The 23,524-nt window shown below is 39.4% G+C and overlaps 1 protein-coding gene across 2 annotated transcripts in view; it reads left to right on the plus strand.

The window, feature by feature from the left end:
* ZFHX4 (zinc finger homeobox 4) overlaps positions 1-23,524 on the plus strand; it is a 204,855-nt gene that overhangs the window by 176,836 nt on the left and 4,495 nt on the right. For both annotated transcript variants that reach the window (XM_053559105.1, XM_053559106.1), the window contains exons 6-10: positions 1,825-1,941; positions 8,067-8,200; positions 8,588-8,788; positions 9,314-9,431; positions 10,250-15,643. In XM_053559105.1, coding sequence (XP_053415080.1) covers positions 1,825-1,941; positions 8,067-8,200; positions 8,588-8,788; positions 9,314-9,431; positions 10,250-15,643 — 5,964 coding nt within the window. The remainder of the gene's footprint in view (positions 1-1,824; positions 1,942-8,066; positions 8,201-8,587; positions 8,789-9,313; positions 9,432-10,249; positions 15,644-23,524) is intronic.

Raw genomic sequence — 23,524 nt, forward strand, 5'->3', positions numbered from 1 at the left:
CCACCACCGACAGTACCCAGGCTGGCCTCGGCTGGGTTTGATCACTGATTATCACTGACAGGTGAAAGCAGGCTAGAACCAGAAGTGTTGAGTCTCTTTCTTTTTTGAAGTAAAGTGTTGGTGTGTGTTTGCCTGAAAGGAAAGTTTCCCCCCACAACTCTCAGGTGACTGACCACCTGAACTAGGGCCTCCCCTCTGCTTTTGTTCAAAGGCAATGTATAGAAATGGATTAAATGGATTTATATGGTGCCTTTGAGGACTCATGGATAAAACTCACTCCTGTTTTGAATGTGTACATGTCCTTGTTTTCCTTTGGTATTTTGGAGTTTCCTGCAGAGCCCAGAACTGTCCCCCTCTGGTGTCTTCCTGCTCACACAGTTGCAAAGCATGGCCGGCAAGTGAGGCACTAAATAGAATATTGTGTGTGTGTGTGTGTGTGTGTGTGTGTGCGCGCGCGCGGGCGCGCTCAGCTGCTACATATGACAGTGGATATTTCATTCTGCTGTCAGAACGTTATTAATAAAACATGGGTTGTAGAGAGGGCCACGATTTCCCCTTTCAATCACTACAGCATTTGCAATGAAAATTTTATTCAGTGTGTAATTTTCAGTTAATGCTTGACACTTAAAATGTCCATAGCAGCGTTTTGTATGGTTATTGAAGGGTTAATTGTATCATGTTCTCTGCATAAAAGCTCTGCTTATCAAAAGCAAATAGAAGAGTGTATGCAAATGTGAGGCAATGACCTTTTGCCTTTCCAGGGTTAATTTATATGGTCATTAAAGATTTTATGAAATTGAGCAGCCTGGTGCTTCAAATCCCATTTTACCTTCTTCTTCTAATTTATGTAATTCCTACCTGAACAGGGGAATATGATTTTTACTTTTTGTGCTGCAATGAAAACAGCATGCCATGCTGTGGGGAGTTGTGAGCCTGGTTATCTGGCATTACTCAGATTGCTAAAAATTCATTAAAATGTGACATCAGCACAGTGAGAGACAAAGAATCGCAGGATGAAAGAGAACAGTGGGCCTTTCACGGATTAGTGCTGCACAGCCCCAGCATAGAGGCTAACTGCATAAACAGATTAATCCAGCAGCAGTGGCATAGCTAAGATTTACAGAATAATTAAATAGGGTTGAGTTACTATGAGGATTTCCATGTAATCTAGCCGGTGTGAACCTGTGAATGAGGTGTGGGGTGATGGGGTTGTCACAGAAGAAGTGTACCTTGTTACATCCTAGGCCCTGTATAGCTCCCCCTACAGAAAAAAAAAATAATCCCAACATAACCAAAGTTTTGAGATCTTACTTTAACAGAATTTCAAAGAATTCCACTGGGATCTGGCATCTAAAGGCAGGCGTAACACCTGTCTTATACTTAACCCATTGTTATCATTAAGAACCTGGTTTGTTTTGCTAAGAATCGAAACAAATTTAGATAGGTTTACCTGACCTCTATCTAAGTCCACAAAATAGTGGGTTCATGTTTTTTCAAGGTTCTACTATTGAAATCACAGAACTGCCTTAAACCCAATTGTTAAATCTTTTCTCAGCTTAAACTGTGCTAAAACTAATTTAATTTACCATAGATGCATACTCTCAATGGGTACCAAAAAATGCTTTAGATAAAAATTTGCATTGCTGCAGTCAGCATGCTCTAATGTACACTTTTGAGAGAACATACATTCTCTTTAGAGTATAAATACCTGCAGTTATTCATAAATAAAGTTTCAAGTGGTCAGTTCATTCATTTCGGTGTGTGGGGGGGGTTTGTAGGAGGGAGGCTGGTTCAGTCCTACTGACTGGTCTGCTTTCTTAACAGAAGAGCACAGTGAGGAAGCAGAAGGAGCTGCTAAGCCTACAGCAGTGGTTGAGGATGACGAGAAAGACACAAGTGAGAGAGACAGTAGTGAAAGCAAAAGCTCCAGTAAAGACTCTGGTAAGATGCTAGAATCTTTTGCCTTTCATTCCCTACACCCATTCCCCGCAATCAACCTTTCCCTCACCCCCTGCCCCCCCCCCCAGCTTATTAAAAGCTTTTATTCATTTTAAACTGTCTGAACATTCCTACTACTATTCATTGCATGTGCATTTTGCATGTGATTTCTATCAGTAGCCTCCCATTGACCTATTTTTAATCATAACCATCTGACAGAATAGATGTGGATAAGTTGAAGAATATTACAGGACGACCAGCGAGATTATTTTTTAATCAAATCAGTTTGTGTGCTTGTAATTTTTTAAGCGCCTTTCATTAATCTTAGCTATACTTGTGATTCCTCTGATGGCATATTAATTTTTCATAAGCACAGGATTAGATATCACTTGTATTTTGTCATTCAGTCACACGCATTCTCTACCCTCCCCCAATCCACGTAACCCTCAAAATAAATGCTACTCTTCCTTGCTTTTTTACAACTTACACTGAGGAATTTGCCCTTTTTCAGGGCATCTATTTGAGGCATTTCAAACAAAATCCAGTGAAAAAGTTTACAGATGATTCAGCCTAAGAAAGAGGAAATATCATTGAAAAGGGATTAGGTGCTGGGTAATTTTGATCTTCTAGAATAGACAAATCCCAGTAATGAAAGCTACTGTCTTTGAAAACAAACCTTCGTGTCATGACATTTACTTGTGCACAAACAAACCCTAGGCCAGCATCTGGTGTGGATACCTAAGGCTTTTTCTGTGTTTGATTTGGCAAATAGATGACTTCATCCATGCTTTGTATGTATGAGATGGAAATCTATGGTCGCGATGAATATTACATTGGCTACTTTTGCTGCACGCTATACCTAGTTTTATTATGTTGGACTCATTGAAGCAGAAGAAGTGCTGAAATGGGTTCAACCCTATTAGTTTCAGGTAGTCATCTATCTTTTCCTTGAATTCCAGTGACAGCCGCATATAAAGAAGCTTGTATTCACTGTGAAGACATTGGATTGTGCAAAAAATATCATTTTTACATTCAAGTTTATTTAAACCTGGATCATCCCATCCTTGTAAATCAGTCTTTGCATATCTAAGGTTTACATTTCCATCAAAAATTATCCGAAGGTCCTCTCTGCTCTTCTCCCCACATTGCTCAAAGCTAAAATTTTTTCAGGAGTCCAGTGAGGAAAGTGCCATTGAAATTGCTTCTGGGATATAGTTTCTAATATATGATTCTAATTTGATTTTGACAAAGAGGAGCTAAGGTTGATATTGAGCCGAAAGCAATATAAAGAGATGCCCTACCTGTACATTAGTCAGCTGGCTCCTGGGGTTAGTGATGAGGAATTCGAAGTAACTAATGATCAGTTAATGTGAAGGGTACTATCAAAACTTTGTTTGGAAGAGACTAGAAATAGAAAGGTGGGCAGTTTATTCACTCTTTACAATGGACCTCATCACACTCAAGACTAGTAGTGTGACTTGTCCAGGGAGGGCAGGATTCTGTCTTTCTCACAGCAGTACTAAGACCGATTCCAGAGTATATCCCCTTTCTTCAGATGAATGAATAACACACAAATATTACATTAGTGTCCACGAGTGCCCATGCAATATTTAGGTATAAAATATTATGCCAGATTTTAAATATCTAATATTTAGTACCTTGTACAGGATGGATTCTGGGAATCCTTTGAAAATGGATCTAATCTTACCACTGAGGAAAGAGTCTTGCTAGGAACATACCACAGATGCGGGGCCTCTATCTCCACCAGCAGTGCCATTTACTGCTATGCATAAGTGATGGGCTCAGTCACTCCCTAAAGGCCGGAGGAGTTATTGTCCTTCCTTGGGTACATAATTGTCCTACTCAGACAAGGCTGGGCATCTGAAAGGATACAGACCATTGTGTAATGGTAGTTATTGAAAACAAATTTTAACCCTATAGAAATGCCTCCCCAAGTAGATCTATAGGGATGAAAATGGGCTTTAATCAAGGACCAACTGAAAGCAATTGCTGAGATGCAAATATTTAGCTTTGAAATCTCCCAGCCTTCCAGACAGTTCTTGTGATTGTCCATGCACATGAACTTTTAACAAAGTTTTCTGCTTTCTAAATTGAATCTTATTAGGCTAAAGATTACTCTGATTTTTTTTATTATTAAATATTTCTAATGATTAAATAACCACTTACATATAAAAATATATAGTTTTTGCCTTATGTTTGTCATAAATGTAAAAAAAAAAACTAGCAAACTTGCAAACTAATTCCTATCTTAATATGTTAGATAAGAAAACAGCTTGATCCCACTTTAACAGAGAAATTTTTAGCCATGAAGGAATTAACACATGTTAGGAAGACTTTGTTTGTGTAAGCAGTTGTGAAATATTCCTGACATTAATCTTTAGGACTAGAGCTTTCAAAATGAGAGTTGGCAATATGCAAGTTATATTTGTTGAATATTCATTCATAATAGAAAAGCCTTCTAATGCCTCATTTATATTGTCATTTAAATCTAGTGCCACTTTAGATTAATTATAATCCAAATTATAGCTCTGTGTGGTACAAGAATTAATATAGAGTTTATCCAGATTAATACATTTGCATTGAAAATGTAATATGTCTCTGCCATGGCTAAGGGGACCACTTTTTAATAAGGGAGTAAACACTGCGAAAGATGGAAATTAACCTTCATTATTGCAATTAAAATTATCCTTTCATTCTAGTCTCATTAAAAAGAATACTGTACTAGTAATTATAATTTAGTATTACTTGGAGTTGAATAACATCTTCTGTTATGTTCAAGTTTTATAGTATTCAAACATTACCAAATACATTGGCTCATAAATAATAACTCAGTATTTTATTGTTTTTTCAAGATTTGTTTTGAGCACATGTGGGTTATTGGATTTTTCTCACTTGCTCTGAGTATAAACCATTTTACAGCCTTCTGTATTTTAGGGATTGAAAATTATTAAGTAGGCGGCATCTGCATTGAAATGAATTATGCCATTTTTATATTAGCAATGTCATGCAAGTTAAATAATCCCATAACTGACAGATAATCGTTGTCTCATCTATTTGGCAGTGCTTATTTGTAATTAGACTTCATTTTTTTAGTTAAAATGCATTCAAATGACATTGTTCTTTGAAAATATTGTGGTGTCCTTAATAACACAAAATGACTTATGATCCCATTTCAATTTTTTTTCTGGTCTAGGGTAACAAACAGGGTTTATTTTAAATAAAGTTGCAGACATAAACTATGAGCAATCACAAAAATTAATCAAAACCTTCCTAAAATTAATTGGCCCTTATTTTATAGAAGCCATTTCCAGAAAACACAATTCAGAAAAATAGACTCAAGAGTTGACTTCCTATAATTTACCAGGGATGCCATAATATTCAACCTGAGATAGGACCCCTTTGAATATAAAAGACATAACACATAAAATGTAATTTCCATCATCTTTATAAAAAATCCCGGTAACTACCCTCATCTGTGATTATTTACCATTTCAGCACTCTCTGCTTCCTCTTACTGCCAGTGCTGTGCATTTCTAGGGTGTCTAGCTAAAGCTGCTAGCCGACCCTTTATTTACTTCTTCTTTTCAATTTAAAATAAAATGGACTGGTTTAATTAACTGAATTGGTAAAAAAACAAAAAAAAAATAGTGAGGTTGACACATGTATTGAATTGAATACTACAGCTAACCATTATTGTAATGGGCATGTGATGGTGATCCTAAAACTTAATTCTTTCTTAATGCAACACGGAACCTCACTAAATTAAAAGGGAATCATATTTGTGGTTAATAATAAGGATAAAATAAAAATATATTCTTAATGATATTAATTAGAGCAAATATGTACTCCAATGTATAGGTTTTGAAAAATGTTTTCAACCCTGAAATCTATACTTTTTGATGCTTTCTAATATCAATATTAGAATAAAATAAACATTATACATGCTTATGGAAATAAGTCTATATTATACATTTCATAGATTTCAAAGTTTCCGGAAGGCTTACTCTGTTTCTGAAGATCAGAAGGTCCTTCAAGCAGTAGTCATGGAAATTCTCTTTTAATTTGTGTGTGACAGTCTTTTATAGTACAGGGAAGTGGATCAACTTACTGTTTGGTTATGTCCAATTCTACCATGTACACAAAAGAATGCCAACGGCATATGACATGGTATTATTCTGTTAAGAAAATATGTTCTTATTAATGGGAGAATTTTTAAAAAAAAATCTCAGAGGAGAGGGCACCTGATAGACATTTGCTGGTTTCTCCAACAATCATTTTATACAATTTCGTCTGACACTTTAAGCAATATTTTATTTTCAAATACTAAATATCATCTTCTTTCCTTAAATATTTCTTTTTAACACTTTAAAAATAATGGCACAAAATATGTTCTTTGAGAATGAAAAATATATTTTTTTATTCTACAATTAATTATAAGATAAATATTCCTGTTTAAAATATCTTTGGATATCAATACGTGGATAATTTTAAAGTTAATGTAATGAAACTTTTCAGCCTATCTTAAAGTTATTCAAGTACAAATATGATAAATTATTTTTCAAATACCCACAAAGAATCTCAAATTTTCTAAGGTGGATGTATATAGAGGACAAATGTAGCAATACCAATAAAGTCCAGTGTTTATAAATCTAAAAATCAATATCACTGTAATCTGTTGAAAACTGTGCACTAATTCTGTATCTACCTAACACAAACCCCACGGGATTATAATTTTTGTCATTATGTCATTTAAATTCTATTTTAATTTTGGTCGCTATAGAATCACTATTTTCATTTTTTTCCTAAATTCAAAATTTTTGAAATTATTCATATGGTATAAAATATGGATTTCTATCTGGGTTAGAAATAGAATGTATTCTTTTTTGTTGTTTATTTTTACTTGGTTTCCATAACATCCTTGACCTTATTTCTAAATTAAAACTGGGTTATTTTTCAATAAGGTACAGTTTGGTCATTTATATGAACCGTATGTGGATTGAAAAAAAAAATCAAGATAAATCTTCATGCACAGCATACAATCAGATTATGCCAGGACTATATATTTACGCAGGATCTGATAGCAATCAATGGTTTAGCTTCATTGCATTTCAAGATGTATTTGCACCCAGTTGTCCAGTGATAGTGTCCTCACCCTGGAAATAATTTAGTTGCAAATTGACTGGAAGATGGTGAAAATTGAAAGTTAAAATTAGAAATACTCATAATAAACAGCAGAAAAAAGGTCAGATGATGCCGCGCTATGATGAGATTGGAATGGCTGGTAAATGAGGTTTTGTGTTTGTCGTGAGATGTATGTGACATGCCTACCTAATGTCACTGTAATATCCAGCCTCACAGAGGAGATTATCGGGCAAATTGATGGTGGAAAGAATTTTCCCTTGGATTGGGAAATTAGAATCACACTCTTTTCTTTGATGTGTGTGAGGCTCCTATATATTACGTTGCTCATCTAGGTAAAATTTTAAATCTTCTTTAGCACCAGATATTTGGATTAACCTCATAAAACAATTGTCTGATTGAGATTTGTACTATCATGTTATGTGTAGAACCAATTTCTGAAACATCTACAGATAGCAGCAGCAGATACATAACATATGATTAATTTTTTAATTTTTTAAATTCATTCATGGTATAAAAATATTGTTTCGGTTTTCTAAATTATAACCAGTTAGTTTTTCTCAGAATTTTGAAGTCTTTTCAGCGCCTAAGAATTTTAGTAAAGAGATAGGTAATTAAACATTAATAGAAATAATGATTTTTTAAATTAGTGTTTGTGAATGGGAGTAGATTTGCTTTAATGTGATAAAGGCATTTAGAGACACCAGAGAACACGTTATTGATGAATCTTTCAAGGCCACCTAAGGTTATCTAAACACAAGACAGGAGTACATTTTAAAATATATTTATGAAGTCCACATAGGTGGTGGACAAAAAGAAGTGTGCTTTTTACCATTTTAGATTAGTGCTTGCCTGGTTCTTTCTGTCATTCAGTGGATTTAGAGTCATAGCTATTTGAAAATGTAATTTCTCTGACTTTGAAATTACAAATGATTTTTAATTGAGTTTTTCTGTTTTGGGGGAATCAGAGATAATCACACCAGAGAAGGAGCTAAAAGTCAGTGTGGCAGGGGGGACCCAGCAACTCCTGCTGGCAAAAGAAGAGGATGTTCCAACAAAAAGGTCAAAACCTACAGAGGACAACAAATTCTGTCATGAGCAGGTGAATACATTTTTCCCATGTTTGCTTCATTAATCTTTTTTAAAAAATTATTCCTGAAAGTGTGAAAGCCCCAAATGATTCCATGCTGTTGAATGTATATAGATACTACAATTGGCAATATCATCAACTCTTGGTATTACTTCCAATGTGCAGAAGTCATAAAAATACACTGGCTACGTTGAAATACCCAAACGAGGAGATTTGTAGTGTTCCCAACATAAGAAATGATACATGTTTGAGGTGATGGATATCTCGATTACTCAGATTTGATCACTACACATTGTATGCATCAAAATATCACATATACCCCATAAATGTGTACAACTATTCATATATCAATAAAAATACGTTAACTAATAGTGTCCATGTTTATTCAATATTTTCCAGTTCTTTCAGTGTCCTTATTGTAACTACAATAGTAGGGACCAAAGTCGTATCCAGATGCACGTCTTATCGCAGCACTCGGTGCAGCCGGTCATCTGCTGTCCCCTCTGCCAGGACGTCCTCAGCAACAAAATGCACCTCCAGCTGCATCTGACGCATTTGCACAGTGTGTCTCCAGATTGTGTGGAGAAGCTGCTTCTGACAGTAAGGATGCCAAATTTTGATATACGTGTGATGTAATCTGTGTGAGGGTATCAGTATGAACTCTCTAACTATTGGTTGATAAAAATTTATTTTTTCTCAGCTAGTTAAAGCTCTTTTATTGATCGTGTTGTAATTATCACAGGTAAGGTCCATTTGTGGTTTCTTTTGCAAAAGAATATGATACAAGGCATAGCATAGTTAATGACATTTTGCAATCTTTTCATGTCTATAATGTTAATCAAATGATTCATGTGAGCAACTTGAGTTTCAAAATTTCTCGGTCATCATTATCAAAAATTAAACTTACAAAAACCTCCAAACCATAATTAAAATAAAAAAGGATTACAGCATTGCCACAGCATGGATCTCAAATTTGAAGGGGGTAGCATTGGTCTGAGACATTCGCAAAATATTCCTGCCTTTGGTTAAAAATATATAAGTGGGATATGCTTCTGGCAAATGGGAGATGTGATGAAGTTTGTGATTTCTGGGGTACATTAACATGCACCTCTTTGGTTTTCAAAGGTGCCTGTCCCTGATGTGATGGTGCCAAACAGTATGCTCCTGCCAGCAGCAGCCTCTGAGAAAGCAGAGCGGGACACACCTGCAGCCATAACAGCTGAGGGGTCTGGGAAATATTCAGGTACGCCAGCTTGTAATCAACATCTGCAGAAAACGTGCTCAATGGCTTGCATTTATGGTGGTCCTTGAAGATTATTGTTATTGATTTTTTTTTTAAAGCACAGAGGGGAAAAATGTAAGACATTCCTAACAACCATATTTTCCAAGGCATATTAAGTTTCTTGGAGTGCCAAATGTCAGAAGTCCACAAATATTCTGCGTGTTCTAATTCCTGAACACCAAGGTCATGGGACTTGGTATTGCAATGACTGCAGCATTGAAACATACTATAATGAACTTTGACTTGTTTTCTTTCCTGTCCTGAAATTTTTTGAGGTCAGGTGTAATTTCTTATTTACCTTTGTATGTCTAATAACCAGTTCAGTGCTTGCCACATAGTATCTGTTCAATAAACATTTTTTAAAAGAATCAGTTAAGCAGAAATTTAATAGAGACTCCTATTTATTTATTTTATTTTATTATTATTATTATTTTTTTGAGACAAAGTCTCACTATGTCACCCATGGTAGAGTGCCATGGTGTCACAGCTCACAGCAAACCCCAACTCTTGGACTTAAGCAATTCTCTTGCCTCAGCCTCTAGAGCAGCTAGGACTATAGGCACCTGCCATAATGCCTGGCTATTTTTTGTTGGCAGTTGTCATTATTGTTTAGCTGGCCCAGACTGGACTCAAACCCCCCAGCCTCCGTATATGTGGCCGGTGCCCTACTCACTGAGCTATGAGTGCTGAGCCTAGAAACTCTTATTTACAATACTTACTGACATTTAAGCAGTAGGTTTTCTTACCCTAAGAGATCTGTTTGTGTTTTCCTCTAACAGGTGAAAGTCCTATGGATGACAAAAGTATGCCAGGTCTTGAAGATTCAAAGGCTAGTGTTGAAATAAAGAATGAGGAGCATAAACCCACTAAAGAACCTTTGGAAGTGTCAGAATGGAATAAAAATAGCAGCAAGGATGTGAAAATCCCCGATGCACTACAAGATCAATTAAGTGAACAGCAAAAAAGGCAACCGCTCTCTGTTTCTGACCGCCATGTTTATAAGTATCGCTGCAACCACTGTAGCTTGGCTTTTAAAACTATGCAGAAGCTTCAGATCCATTCCCAGTATCATGCGATTCGGGCTGCAACAATGTGTAACCTCTGCCAGCGCAGTTTCCGTACATTCCAGGCTTTAAAAAAACACCTGGAAGCAGGTCACCCGGAACTGAGTGAAGCCGAATTGCAACAGCTATATGCCTCTTTGCCCATGAATGGAGAACTCTGGGCAGAGAGTGAAGCCATGGCCCACGATGACCATGGCCTGGAGCAGGAAATAGAGAGAGAGTATGAGGTGGATCATGAAGGGAAGGCAAGCCCTGTAGGAAGTGACAGTAGCTCTATCCCAGATGACATGGGCTCTGAACCAAAGCGGACCTTACCTTTTAGAAAAGGGCCCAATTTTACAATGGAAAAATTCCTTGATCCATCTCGTCCATATAAATGTACCGTGTGTAAAGAGTCATTCACCCAAAAGAATATTCTCTTGGTCCATTATAATTCAGTTTCTCACCTGCATAAGTTGAAAAAGGTTTTGCAGGAAGCCTCTAGTCCCGTCCCTCAAGAAACCAACAGTAATACAGATAACAAGCCCTATAAGTGCAGCATCTGCAACGTTGCGTACAGCCAAAGCTCGACGCTGGAAATCCACATGAGGTCTGTCCTCCACCAGACAAAGGCCAGGGCTGCAAAGCTGGAGCCCAGTGGTCACGCGGCTGGTGGGCACAGCATCGCAGCAAACGTGAGTAGCCCTGGCCAAGGGATGTTAGAGTCCATGAGTTTAGCAGCAGTAAACAGCAAAGATACCCATTTAGATGCCAAAGAATTAAATAAAAAGCAAACTCCTGACTTAATCTCTGCTCAACCTACACATCACCCACCTCAGTCACCAGCACAAATTCAGATGCAACTACAGCACGAGTTACAACAGCAAGCTGCGTTCTTCCAGCCTCAGTTTCTAAACCCAGCCTTTTTGCCTCACTTTCCTATGACACCAGAAGCACTGCTGCAGTTTCAGCAGCCTCAGTTTCTCTTTCCATTCTACATACCTGGGACGGAGTTCAGCTTGGGGCCAGATTTGGGCTTGCCAGGTTCTGCCGCGTTTGGTATGCCTGGTATGACAGGAATGGCCGGCTCCTTGCTTGAAGATCTGAAGCAGCAGATTCAAACCCAACATCATGTCGGCCAAACCCAGCTCCAGATACTACAGCAACAAGCACAACAATACCAAGCCACACAGCCCCAGGTCCAGCCTCAAAAACAGCAGCAACAGCAGCAGCAGCAGCAGCAGCAGCAGGCAAGCAAATTATTGAAACAAGAGCAAAGTAACTCGGCGAGTTCGGACTGCCCGATCATGAAGGACATGCCCTCTTACAAGGAGGCAGAGGAGATTGCTGAAAAGCCAGAAAAACCAAAGCAAGAATTCGTAAGTGAAGGTGAAGGACTCAAAGAGGGCAAAGACACAAAGAAGCAAAAATCCTTGGAACCATCCATCCTGCCACCTCGAATAGCTTCAGGGGCCCGAGGAAATGCAGCCAAAGCGTTACTGGAAAACTTTGGTTTTGAACTGGTCATTCAGTATAATGAAAACAGGCAGAAGGTACAGAAGAAGGGCAGAGGCGGTGAAGGCGAAAACACAGACAAACTGGAATGCGGAACGTGTGGTAAACTCTTTTCCAATGTGCTTATTTTAAAGAGTCACCAAGAACACGTACATGGGCAATTTTTTCCATATGGAGCTCTAGAAAAATTTGCTCGTCAGTACAGGGAGGCCTACGACAAGCTTTACCCAATTTCTCCATCTTCACCAGAAACGCCACCCCCACCGCCTCCCCCTCCTCCCCTGCCTCCAGCTCCTCCGCAGCCTTCTTCCCTGGGTCCTGTGAAGATCCCAAACACAGTTTCGACTCCTCTGCAAGCTCCACCACCCACGCCGCCGCCCCCACCGCCACCCCCGCCTCCCCCACCTCCTCCCCCGCCTCCTCCACCTTCTGCTGCCCCCCAGGTCCAGCTGCCGGTTTCTCTGGACCTGCCGCTCTTTCCATCAATCATGATGCAGCCGGTGCAACACCCCGCGCTCCCGCCTCAGCTCGCCTTGCAGCTGCCGCAGATGGACACGCTCTCTGCGGACCTCACCCAGCTCTGCCAGCAGCAGCTCGGGTTAGATCCCAACTTCTTAAGGCATTCTCAGTTCAAACGCCCACGGACAAGAATTACAGATGATCAACTAAAAGTTTTGAGGGCTTACTTTGACATCAATAATTCTCCAAGCGAAGAACAGATCCAAGAAATGGCAGAGAAATCCGGCCTCTCTCAAAAAGTTATCAAACACTGGTTTCGAAATACGCTTTTTAAGGAACGACAGAGAAATAAAGATTCTCCCTACAACTTCAGCAACCCACCTATAACTGTTTTGGAAGATATCAGACTAGATCCACAGCCCGCCTCTTTAGAACACTATAAATCTGATGCATCATTCAGCAAAAGGTCTTCAAGAACGAGGTTTACTGACTACCAGCTTAGGGTTCTACAAGACTTTTTTGACACTAACGCTTACCCAAAAGATGATGAGATAGAACAACTCTCCACAGTTCTCAATCTACCTACCCGGGTAATTGTTGTGTGGTTCCAGAATGCCCGTCAGAAAGCACGAAAGAGTTACGAAAATCAAGCAGAAACTAAAGATAATGAAAAAAGAGAACTCACAAATGAACGGTATATCCGAACGAGCAACATGCAGTACCAGTGTAAAAAATGCACTGTGGTTTTCCCCAGGATCTTCGACTTGATCACGCATCAGAAGAAGCAGTGTTACAAAGATGAGGACGACGATGCCCAAGATGAGAGCCAAACAGAAGACTCCCTGGACGCCACTGACCAAGTGCTGTACAAACACTGCTCGGGGCCTGTCCAGCCCGAGGCAGCCAGAACCGCGGCCGCCGCTCCAGCAAGCTCTGGCTCTGGGACTAGCACCCCCCTGATTCCGTCACCTAGACCTGAAGCTGAGAAGACGTCTCCAAAACCTGATTATCCCACAGAAAAGCCAAAGCAGAGTGAGCCCTCTCCCGCGTCTCAAGGCACCAAACCAGCCCTGCCCTTGGCATCGACTTGCTCGGACCCCCCGCAGGCGTCAGCAGCCCCGCCGCAGCAGCCCAAGCAACCCCAGCTCCTTGGGAGACCTCCCTCGGCCTCTCAGACCCCGGTCCCTTCCAGTCCACTGCAAATTTCCATGACTTCTCTCCAGAACAGTCTACCTCCACAGTTACTGCAGTACCAATGTGATCAGTGTACAGTGGCCTTCCCCACTCTGGAACTCTGGCAGGAGCACCAGCACATGCACTTCCTCGCCGCTCAGAACCAGTTCCTGCACGCCCCGTTCCTGGAGAGGCCCGTGGACCTGCCCTACATGATCTTCGACCCCAACAACCCGCTGATGGCTGGACAGCTGCTGGGCGGGTCTCTCGCGCAGATGCCGCCTCAGACCAGTTCCTCCCACACCCCGGCCCCTGCGACGACGGCTGCTGCTTCCCTTAAAAGGAAACTGGACGACAAAGAAGACAATAACTGCAGCGAAAAGGAGGGAGGGAACAGCGGGGAAGACCAACATCGCGACAAACGCTTGAGGACCACCATCACCCCGGAGCAACTGGAGATCCTCTATGAAAAGTACTTGCTGGACTCCAATCCTACCAGAAAAATGCTGGATCATATTGCACGAGAAGTGGGGCTGAAAAAAAGGGTCGTGCAAGTCTGGTTCCAGAATACTCGGGCACGAGAAAGGAAAGGCCAGTTCCGGGCCGTGGGTCCAGCACAGTCTCACAAGCGGTGTCCGTTCTGCAGGGCCCTGTTTAAAGCCAAGTCTGCGTTAGAAAGCCACATCCGTTCTCGGCACTGGAACGAAGGGAAGCAGGCAGGCTACAGCTTGCCCCCAAGCCCTTTGATATCAACAGAAGACGGGGGAGAGAGCCCACAGAAATATGTTTACTTTGATTATCCATCTTTGCCATTAACCAAAATTGACTTATCGAGTGAGAATGAATTGGCCTCTACAGTGTCAACACCTGTGAGTAAAACAGCAGAGCTGTCGCCCAAGAATCTTTTAAGTCCTTCTTCTTTTAAAGCAGAATGTTCTGAGGATGTGGAGAATTTAAATCCCCCTGCTGCTGAGGCTGGATATGATCAAAATAAAACCGATTTCGATGAGACTTCGTCCATTAATACCGCAATCAGCGACGCCACCACGGGAGACGAGGGAAACGCGGAGATGGAAAGCACCGCGGGGGGTTCTGGAGACGCGAAGGCCACCTTGTCTCCCAAAGAGCCGAAAACTGTCGACGCTTTGCCCAAAACTGCAGTCACACCTACCACGGAGGTCAGCGAGGACAAATTCCTCTTTTCCCTCACGAGCCCCTCGATCCATTTCAATGACAAAGACGCGGACCACGACCAAAGCTTTTACATCACGGATGACCCCGACGACAACGCCGACCGCAGCGAGACGTCCAGCATCGCTGACCCCAGCTCCCCAAATCCATTTGGGTCCGGCAATCCTTTTAAATCCAAAAGTAACGATCGCCCGGGGCACAAGCGTTTTCGAACCCAGATGAGCAACCTTCAGCTCAAGGTCCTCAAGGCCTGCTTCAGCGACTACCGGACCCCAACCATGCAGGAGTGTGAGATGCTGGGGAGCGAGATCGGGCTGCCCAAACGCGTGGTGCAGGTGTGGTTCCAAAATGCGAGGGCAAAGGAGAAGAAATTTAAAATCAACATAGGGAAGCCCTTCATGATCAATCAAAGCGGAGCGGAAGGCACTAAACCCGAGTGCACCCTCTGTGGGGTCAAGTACTCTGCGCGACTGTCCATCAGAGACCACATCTTCTCCAAACAGCACATTTCAAAGGTGAGGGAGACCGTGGGCAGTCAGCTGGATCGGGAGAAAGATTACCTAGCTCCGACCACAGTTCGACAGCTGATGGCGCAGCAGGAACTGGATCGGATCAAGAAGGCTTCGGACGTGCTGGGCTTAACTGTCCAGCAGCCGGGCGTGATGGACAGCAGTTCCCTCCATGGCCTCAGCCTGCCCGCGGCCTACCCGGGTCTCCCCGCCCTTCCTCCTGTCCTTCTCCCTGGAATGAACGGTCCATCCTCTCTGCCTGGATTTCCACAAAATTCAAACAGTAAGTTATTTGAAGGAGAATCAGTCTAGTTGACAAGGCAACAGCAGGCAGTCAAATCAGATGTAATCAAGAACAGGGTGCATTTTGATTTCCTTTAATTTCATTAAGGAATAGCAATAAATATTTGGAATATATGTTTTATTGTCTGTAGCCAATAACTAGGAAATAGCTCAGCCTGGAACACACACAGAAAAGTAAGGACTAGATAGATCCTAACAGATTCTCAGAAATATATTATTTGTATCATTTAAAAATATTTTTCTGTACAAATTTCAATACTAATTCCAATGGGATTCTAGCACAAACATGTGGCATAGTATTTGGCACATATATAATAAGAAAATGAAACATTAAATAATGTATTCATTGGTATCTTAATTTATGTTCTTTCCAAGAGGCAAGTTTTTTTTCTTTTGTTTTGTTTTTGTTAGTTTGTTTCCCCCCAAAAAGAGCCATAAAGTTCAAATGTTAAAAGTCCTCTAGCCACAGGAATTCATTCACCTTGCACCTAGCAGGAAATAAAGCTTATGTTTAAAGTTCAACAACTAAAAACATGACTTCTGTGATAATTTGTAATTTAGCATTGCTGTAAGATTTGATTTTTGTAGCATCCATTGCTACTTGTTATCTAAATAAATTCAACAACCTTAGAAAAACATTAATTACTATTATCCCATGCCTTCTGATCCACCCAAACCCCCACCTGAGGGGGTTGATAATTAAGATAAAACAAAATTTTAAAGTTGTTTGAGGCATCCCCAAATGCTAAATTCAAGTCTGTGTTTATCAAAAGAAATATAATTTGTGCAGGTTGGATTTTGTGAATTAGTGCAGCGATTCCATAATATTAGATTAAGTAAATTGAATATAGTGTGCTAGGTAATCATGTACTCAAAAATATAACAAAAGTTATCTGTCACCTAAAATACAAAAACATGGGTCTTTTATAATTTCTCCTCTTAAGTGAGTTTTATTTTCCAAATTATCAGTGATTTTTTTTTTTCTTTTTAAAAGGAGTTTTGACCTGGTAAAGAGACTTACCTAGAATTCACTAATTACGTGTATCTACAAAGTTCACAAAGATTTTTTTCATTTTTGTTAAATTGAATTTTAACATACATTTTAAACTTTTCAATTCCATCTTTTCCTTACAAAAAATAAAATTGTCCTTGTGATTTTAAGAAGTTATTCTTACTTTAACTTTTAGGCGGGAGGTGTGAGAACAATGACATCCTATGGCCTCTTGGCCACTGTTAGCTCTCTGGTTCCCTGGGTCGAATGACTTGGATTTTGAGAGAAGCACAATGGAGCTATACATATAAAGAATTTTGCCAAGAAAATGTCTGCAGTGTTCCTTCCTTTAACTCTCATACCAACTCCCTTCTCTCCCAGAAGTACTTCGGGCTTCATTATCTGAAGAATCACGAGGTCTTAAATAATAGAGCCCTTAAATAATTAAGTATTTTGTACATTTGAATTAAGTCAAACGTAAGTATTTTAAGAATAATGCAATGACAGCTTTTGTTTTGCATATAGTATTTGTCTTATTTTCTGGTCCTACTTTTTGTTTATTTTTATTTTTATTTTGTTGTTGTTGTTGTTGAGACAGACTCCCATCCTGTGCCCTGCGCAGACTGCAATGGCATCATAGCTCACTGCAACCTCTTACTCGGGCTATGGGCATCCCACTGCCTCAGCCTCCAAAAGCTGCTGGGATTACTGGCACTTGCCGGGCTGGATTTTTCGTTCTTTGTAGCAGTTGGGGTCTCACTCACACTTAGGCAAGTCTCAAACTCCTGAGCTCCAGCAATTCTCCCTCCTCAGTCTCCCACAGTGCTGGGATTGCAGGCATGAGCCACCGCGCCCAGCATAGTCCTACTTTTTATACCACTGTGATTAATTGATACATAGGAAAGTGTCTTATGTGGAAGAACTTCTATGATCAGTTATGTGAAATAGAGGTCTTTCACTATTTTATGTAAGTTGTTCTTACAATTGAAATGTCTTGGTCCCTCTGCCAATTGCCTGTCTGGTTTGTCACTCTGATACTGGAATCCAGAGGGCCTGTATGATACAAAGTGAGAAAGGAGAATGAAAATATTTATGAAATATTTAAACAAACATATTTTCCCTCATTCTACTCACCATAAATATAATTTATATACTCCACCTAAAATATGGGCCTGGTTATAACTATTAGCACTCCTGGGAGCTGCCATGCCCTCCATAGGTAGGAGTATCTTTAAATGTAGTGATAAACTCAGAGCTGTTGTACCCATTGCTTTATTAAATCTTGGACAAAAACAGAGAGGAAGTATTAAAAAGAGAGAAGCCCCATGAACATAGCTACCTACTGGAATTTTCAATTTCTCTTGACTTAGTTCTTTGTTTGTGGTTTTAAACATTAACAAACATTGTTGCCCCCGTAGACGCCTGTCTATGAGCCTGAGCTCCCACACTTCAGTTGGCACTTTCCTTAAGTTAATTTACCTGTGCTGGGAAATGCTGTTTATGTTTGTGGAGTACAGCTAAGGTTCTCTATCTTTTCATCATCCCCTCCTGATGTCTTATTTTTTATCAAACAATTGTCTTCTTTGTTATTATGGTGAAGATATATTATTTTACTTGTAATTTAACCCTTTTTTCACTTTCACAGTTAAGTGAAATCAAAAGGGTTAAAGTATAAGTATAATGTTTCTTATTTCTTAAAAAACCTGGGCTTTTGCTACAATTTCTTATCAATATGAACATACTTTAAGAATATGACAAATTGATATGGGATTCTTTTAAATGGGAATTATTATGGAAAATCTTCATCTTAAAGTCATCCCATCCCTTTGAAGGTTAGTTTCAAGATTGTGATTTGATGGGAATCACTAAAAAAGGGCTCCCATGAATATAAGATGGACTTTAAAGTAGTGAGTCTTAGCCGGGTGTTGTGGTGGGCGCCTGGAGTCCCAGCTACTCAGGAGGCTGAGACAAAAGAATTGCCTAAGCCCAGGAGTTGGAGGTTGCTGTGAGCTGTGATGTCACAGCACTCTACTGAGGGCGATGGAGTGAGACTCTGTCTCTTAAAAATAAATAAATAAATAAAATAAGATAGTGAGTCTGTCCCAAGGCTATACCTCCAAATTAGCCTAATTGTACATGTTCAATTTTAGTATTTATCAACCTCTAAATTTCTTGATTTAAACATACATTTCATCTTGAACGGGCAGAGAATTATATTTTTGGTTGGATAGCACCTTTAATGCTCATAAAACTTTCTTACATTACTTCCAAAAAATCTTTAAATTACCTAAGATCGATAACCAAGAAGGCCCTTTGAAGGGTAATATTCATCATTTGTACCTGATTTCTGTAAGAGTGGCCCAGTCCTGTGTTCAGTATCACTTATTATTGCTTATTATTAATAAAATGAATCGTTTTCTGTTTAAATTTTTTTTTTTTTGCATTTTAGTTTTTCTGTCATGATCATATGTAAAAGGAAGAGTGGCCATAGAATATTACTGTACACCCATATACCTTAAAGAAATTAGAAAACTTTCAATTTACATTTTGTTTTGTAGAATGTTATCTTCCTGTGGGATTTTTGCTCAAAGTAAATAGAAAAATGACTTGATTTCCTATATTTATTTTATAATTTTATTTTATTTTATTTTTTATTTTTTTGTAGAGATAGAGTAGAGTGCCGTGGCATCACCCTACTCACAGCAGCCTCCAACTCCTGGTCTTGGGCAATTCTCTTGCCTCAGCCTCCCAAGAAGCTGGGACTACAGGCGCCTGCCACAACGCCGGGCTATTTTTTTGTTGCAGTTTGGCTGGGGCTGGGTTTGAACCAGCCACCCTCAGTATATGGGGCCAGCGCCCTGCCCACTGAGCCACAGGCGCTGCCCTATTTTATAATTTTAAATGTCCCATTAGTGTTTGAAAATACTGCCTAAACTGATTTCCTTAAATGGAACTATAGAGCATGCCTTTTGCATTTTTCTCATACTTCATTGTAATTTACTAGTAAAACTAGATAAAAGTTAAGTCTCTAACAGTTTTAGCACAGTTGTTTTTGGCCCATGTACATAATTACTTTTATTGTCAGCCTCAGATGTAAACTTTTCCTCCAGGTGATCTGAGTCAAAGAAACTTAGAGAAAAGGAAATACAGAGAAGTATATGGTGAGCCAGGCATTTCCTTTTGAAAGCATTACTTTCAGGAATAGGAAATTGTTTCAGAAAAATAAAACCAAACAAAATGATGGTAGTATTAGATTATTTACAGAAGAAATTTTATCCCTATGTGATATCCCTAAGAGCTGGAGTAAGAGTTAGGAAATGGGAAAGAATGTATTTTTAGCATTACAGCTTGATAAAAGACACAGAATTTGGTAAGTAGTTTTAAATTGTCAACACCTGTTCTATATTGTGATTATTATTCAGTTTTTCTTCTATTTCTGTTTCTTTGAGTTTTGTGCTACAAATTTTTACAGGCTTCTTTCTTTTACTAATAAGCCCAATCAGTGCACGTAGTTTATTGTTCTTAAGCTGTGTCACTTTTCCTAAAAATTTTACTTAGCTGATTATTTAACTTACATTTTTCCTCAAGATGTTGAATTCCTAAAAATCCCTGATGATCTTTGACTATATTATTATTTAGGATTCCTATGAAAGTCTTCTAAAAGTTTCCATTACTTTATTGTATGACCTCTAGATAGAACATGACCTCATCTGATGAGAAAGCTTGAGTCAACAACTATTGATCTATCTTTCTTTCTAACTAAAATTGCTATTTGTTTCATGCCTCTTCGTTTCTTAAAATTTCTCTTCTTAAATTGTCATGTCAGAAGGACAGGTGAGCCAGTAATTTCCTCAGATCTAGAGAGGAAAATGCACTAGGTGGTAGGAGATGTAATTATTTAGTATGAGGCTGTACTGTTACTAGGCCTAGACTAAGGCAAAAGCAGCTGACTACGTATCATTTTAACAGTGCGATCACTGAGACCTGAAATTTTATAGTTAGATATTCATTTCTTTGACTTAAGTATTATCCTGTGTGAAATGGAAAAGAACATAGACTACCATAAAATCAGAATATCATAGCAGGAAGGAATTTCAAAAATTTTCTGATTTGGTATGTATCGAGCCTTTTCAATAATTATAGTATATTAATTTCTTTGGTTCTTTCTTGCAAATAAAATTTTATAATGAGGCAAGTGGAACAAGATAATGCCAGAAATATTAGTGTAAGCATAAAGGCAAGGGAGTCGAAGGTGTGAGTACCCAAAGGCAACTTACAGTTTTCTTTAGGGCTAGGTCTATCTCATAAATCTAAGAGGTATTAATTACCAAATGGGAGTAAAGATCAGGGAGTTTACTCTTATTCCTACCAAGACATTTTCACTTAAGGTTATTTTAAATGCATGAACCAATCTTCAGTAAATTATGGGTACTCACTATCATTTTTTCCTGAAAATATAATGCTATTTTCTTTTTTTCTCTCTCTCTTTTTTTTTTTTTTTTTTTTTGGCATTTTGAATATTTGGTTATTTAACCTCTGAAACTGATTCAGTTAAACAAGAAGATACCATATTTTGCTGTGTAAAACATGCTGCCTTTATAATATGTACCCACATGTCAGGAAAATGCCCCTTGAGAAAGCAGCTGGTTCATGGCCCGGAAAGACGCATCCGGGAGGCTAACACTGCCTTGGTAAATGTGTAGATAGTACCACCCTCAGGAGCCATCCTGCTTTGTGAAGGCTGTCCCTTCCCTTTCTTCCAGAAACCCTTTCCTTCCTTCTATGTCAGGGGCTGTGACAGGCCCTTAGGGAGAAGATTCTGAGGCCCTCTGCCATAGACAGCCATGGGAGTCCATGTTCAGCTAGGTCGAGGGCGTCAGCCCTCACCCCACACAAATATGGCCCACTTCACCAGTCCCACCACCATCCCCTTCCTGATCATGGTGCTCAGCTGAAGCCACTCCAGTCTACCCCTATCAAATGCCAGATCCTCCTGGACTGAAACTCTGTGGACCTGGTGGGCCCAGACAGGAGGCTGCGGTGGCCCCAGGAGCTCCCCTTGCTCCTAAGCCATACTAAACATGTTATAATAGCAATAGTCTTGAAATACACATCCTTATGTTTCCCTCAGAAATTAGGACAAAAATGTGCTCATTATACATGGCAAAATACAGTAAATTTAGGAAATTTGAGTGGTCATTAATGAAAGTTTAGTCTCCAACCCATCTATCCTTGAGTCATAGATTTCTCTCTCTCAAGTACCTAACACCTCTAGGAGTTAATTTGCTTACTTAAAAATGGAAATTTTAGTATCTGTACCACTGAGGATGTTGGGAGGCTATTCTCTAACATAACGGAAACTCCTCAGAGACTATCTCTATTACAGCTATAGAAATTATTCCAAAGCAGGCACAGAAGGATTGGGTGTGGTAAGGTTAGAAAGAGGAGCAGCCAGTAATAAGCTGGGCTAATGGAGAGTATAATGATAATGATAAAGATCATGGCTAGAACAGGGATGTTGAGGACTTCATGGTATATTGAATACTTAGCTTATGAAAAGCTTTCTCGTTTGGTTTAACCCAGTTTAAAACCTAGCTCCTTTTCTAGTGAAAGAAATAGAAACACGTAGTTTCCACATCACCTGGGCTTCATTTTTAAAACACCCACATGCTGCATTTAGCATAGAGGTAAGATTCTGACCAATTTTACTGAGATAGTTCTATGAAATCTTACGACCATTCCCTCTACAGCTGTGCACATGGAACTAAACTTTATTCACCTTATCCTGGCCAATTCCTCCATCAGTCCACCAAGTCCACATCACTGTCCCTGTCATAATCATTTGGTTCATAATCATGAACCTTCCCTGTTCAAGAACGAACTTCTATCATTTTAATGAAATGACGTCAAAATCAAGCAGAGGATAGAAGGAGGAGGGGAGGGGCAAAAGCCTGCCTGCCAGGGTACAATGATCACTAACTGGGTGATGGGCACACTTTTAACCGTGACTCAGGCCTTACGAAATAGATCTATGTAACCAAAAACACTTGTATTCCTGTAATACTTTGAAATAATAAGAAGAAATGAACACTACCAGTCACCCATTAGGTTTCTATTTGGTTCCTTTTGCAATCAACTTTATTTGCCTTTAAAAACATCTTTAGAAATGGTACAGGCTTTATAATTTCCTTTTTTATCCTGAACTGTCCTTCAGTTTTCCACCCAACTATGCTGGTCATAAAAATGGCCACTGTATTATACTGGGTGCTTGAAACCCAGCAAAGATCCCTTCCATTACTGTAGAGTCATGCTCTGCCCATAGATGTCTGCTTGCTGACCATTTCATTTCCCTTCTCTAATGAGGTGAGAATGGTTTTTGCATGCTACAAGCAAACCTGGGGGTGGTAAAGTTGAGTGTTAATATATGCAATTCCTATCAAGTGCTGTGTTAGCCAAATTGTCAGGATGGTAATGAATAGCTTAACCTGTGCCCTTAAAAATGAAATCATACCTCACCATGCTTGGCCTTAGTAATGAACAGCTCTTACTCCACTGCTGTTTGTTTTTTGGTGTCTTCGATGATCATTTGCTATTGCTATTTAATTAGCTTATCACCTTCTTTATTCAATGTAAATGTATTTTTCTGCTTGGAACATAGGCAGATGGATTTCATTTTATTTGATAGCTAATTACTTGTAGTGAATGTGGTAATTATCGAACTGCTCAAGTGAAGGACGGAGTGAATCTGCCTTCCCAGAGGTGTAGTAAAAATTGGTTAAAATGAATAACAGAAAAGGGATATTTCAATGTGTATTGGTTAGAAGTAAGCACTGTAGCTCACGATGATTTTTTTTTTTGTTAAGATGAGAG

The sequence above is a fragment of the Nycticebus coucang genome, chromosome 13 (genome assembly GCF_027406575.1).
Source record: "Nycticebus coucang isolate mNycCou1 chromosome 13, mNycCou1.pri, whole genome shotgun sequence".
Lineage (NCBI taxonomy): Eukaryota > Metazoa > Chordata > Mammalia > Primates > Lorisidae > Nycticebus > Nycticebus coucang.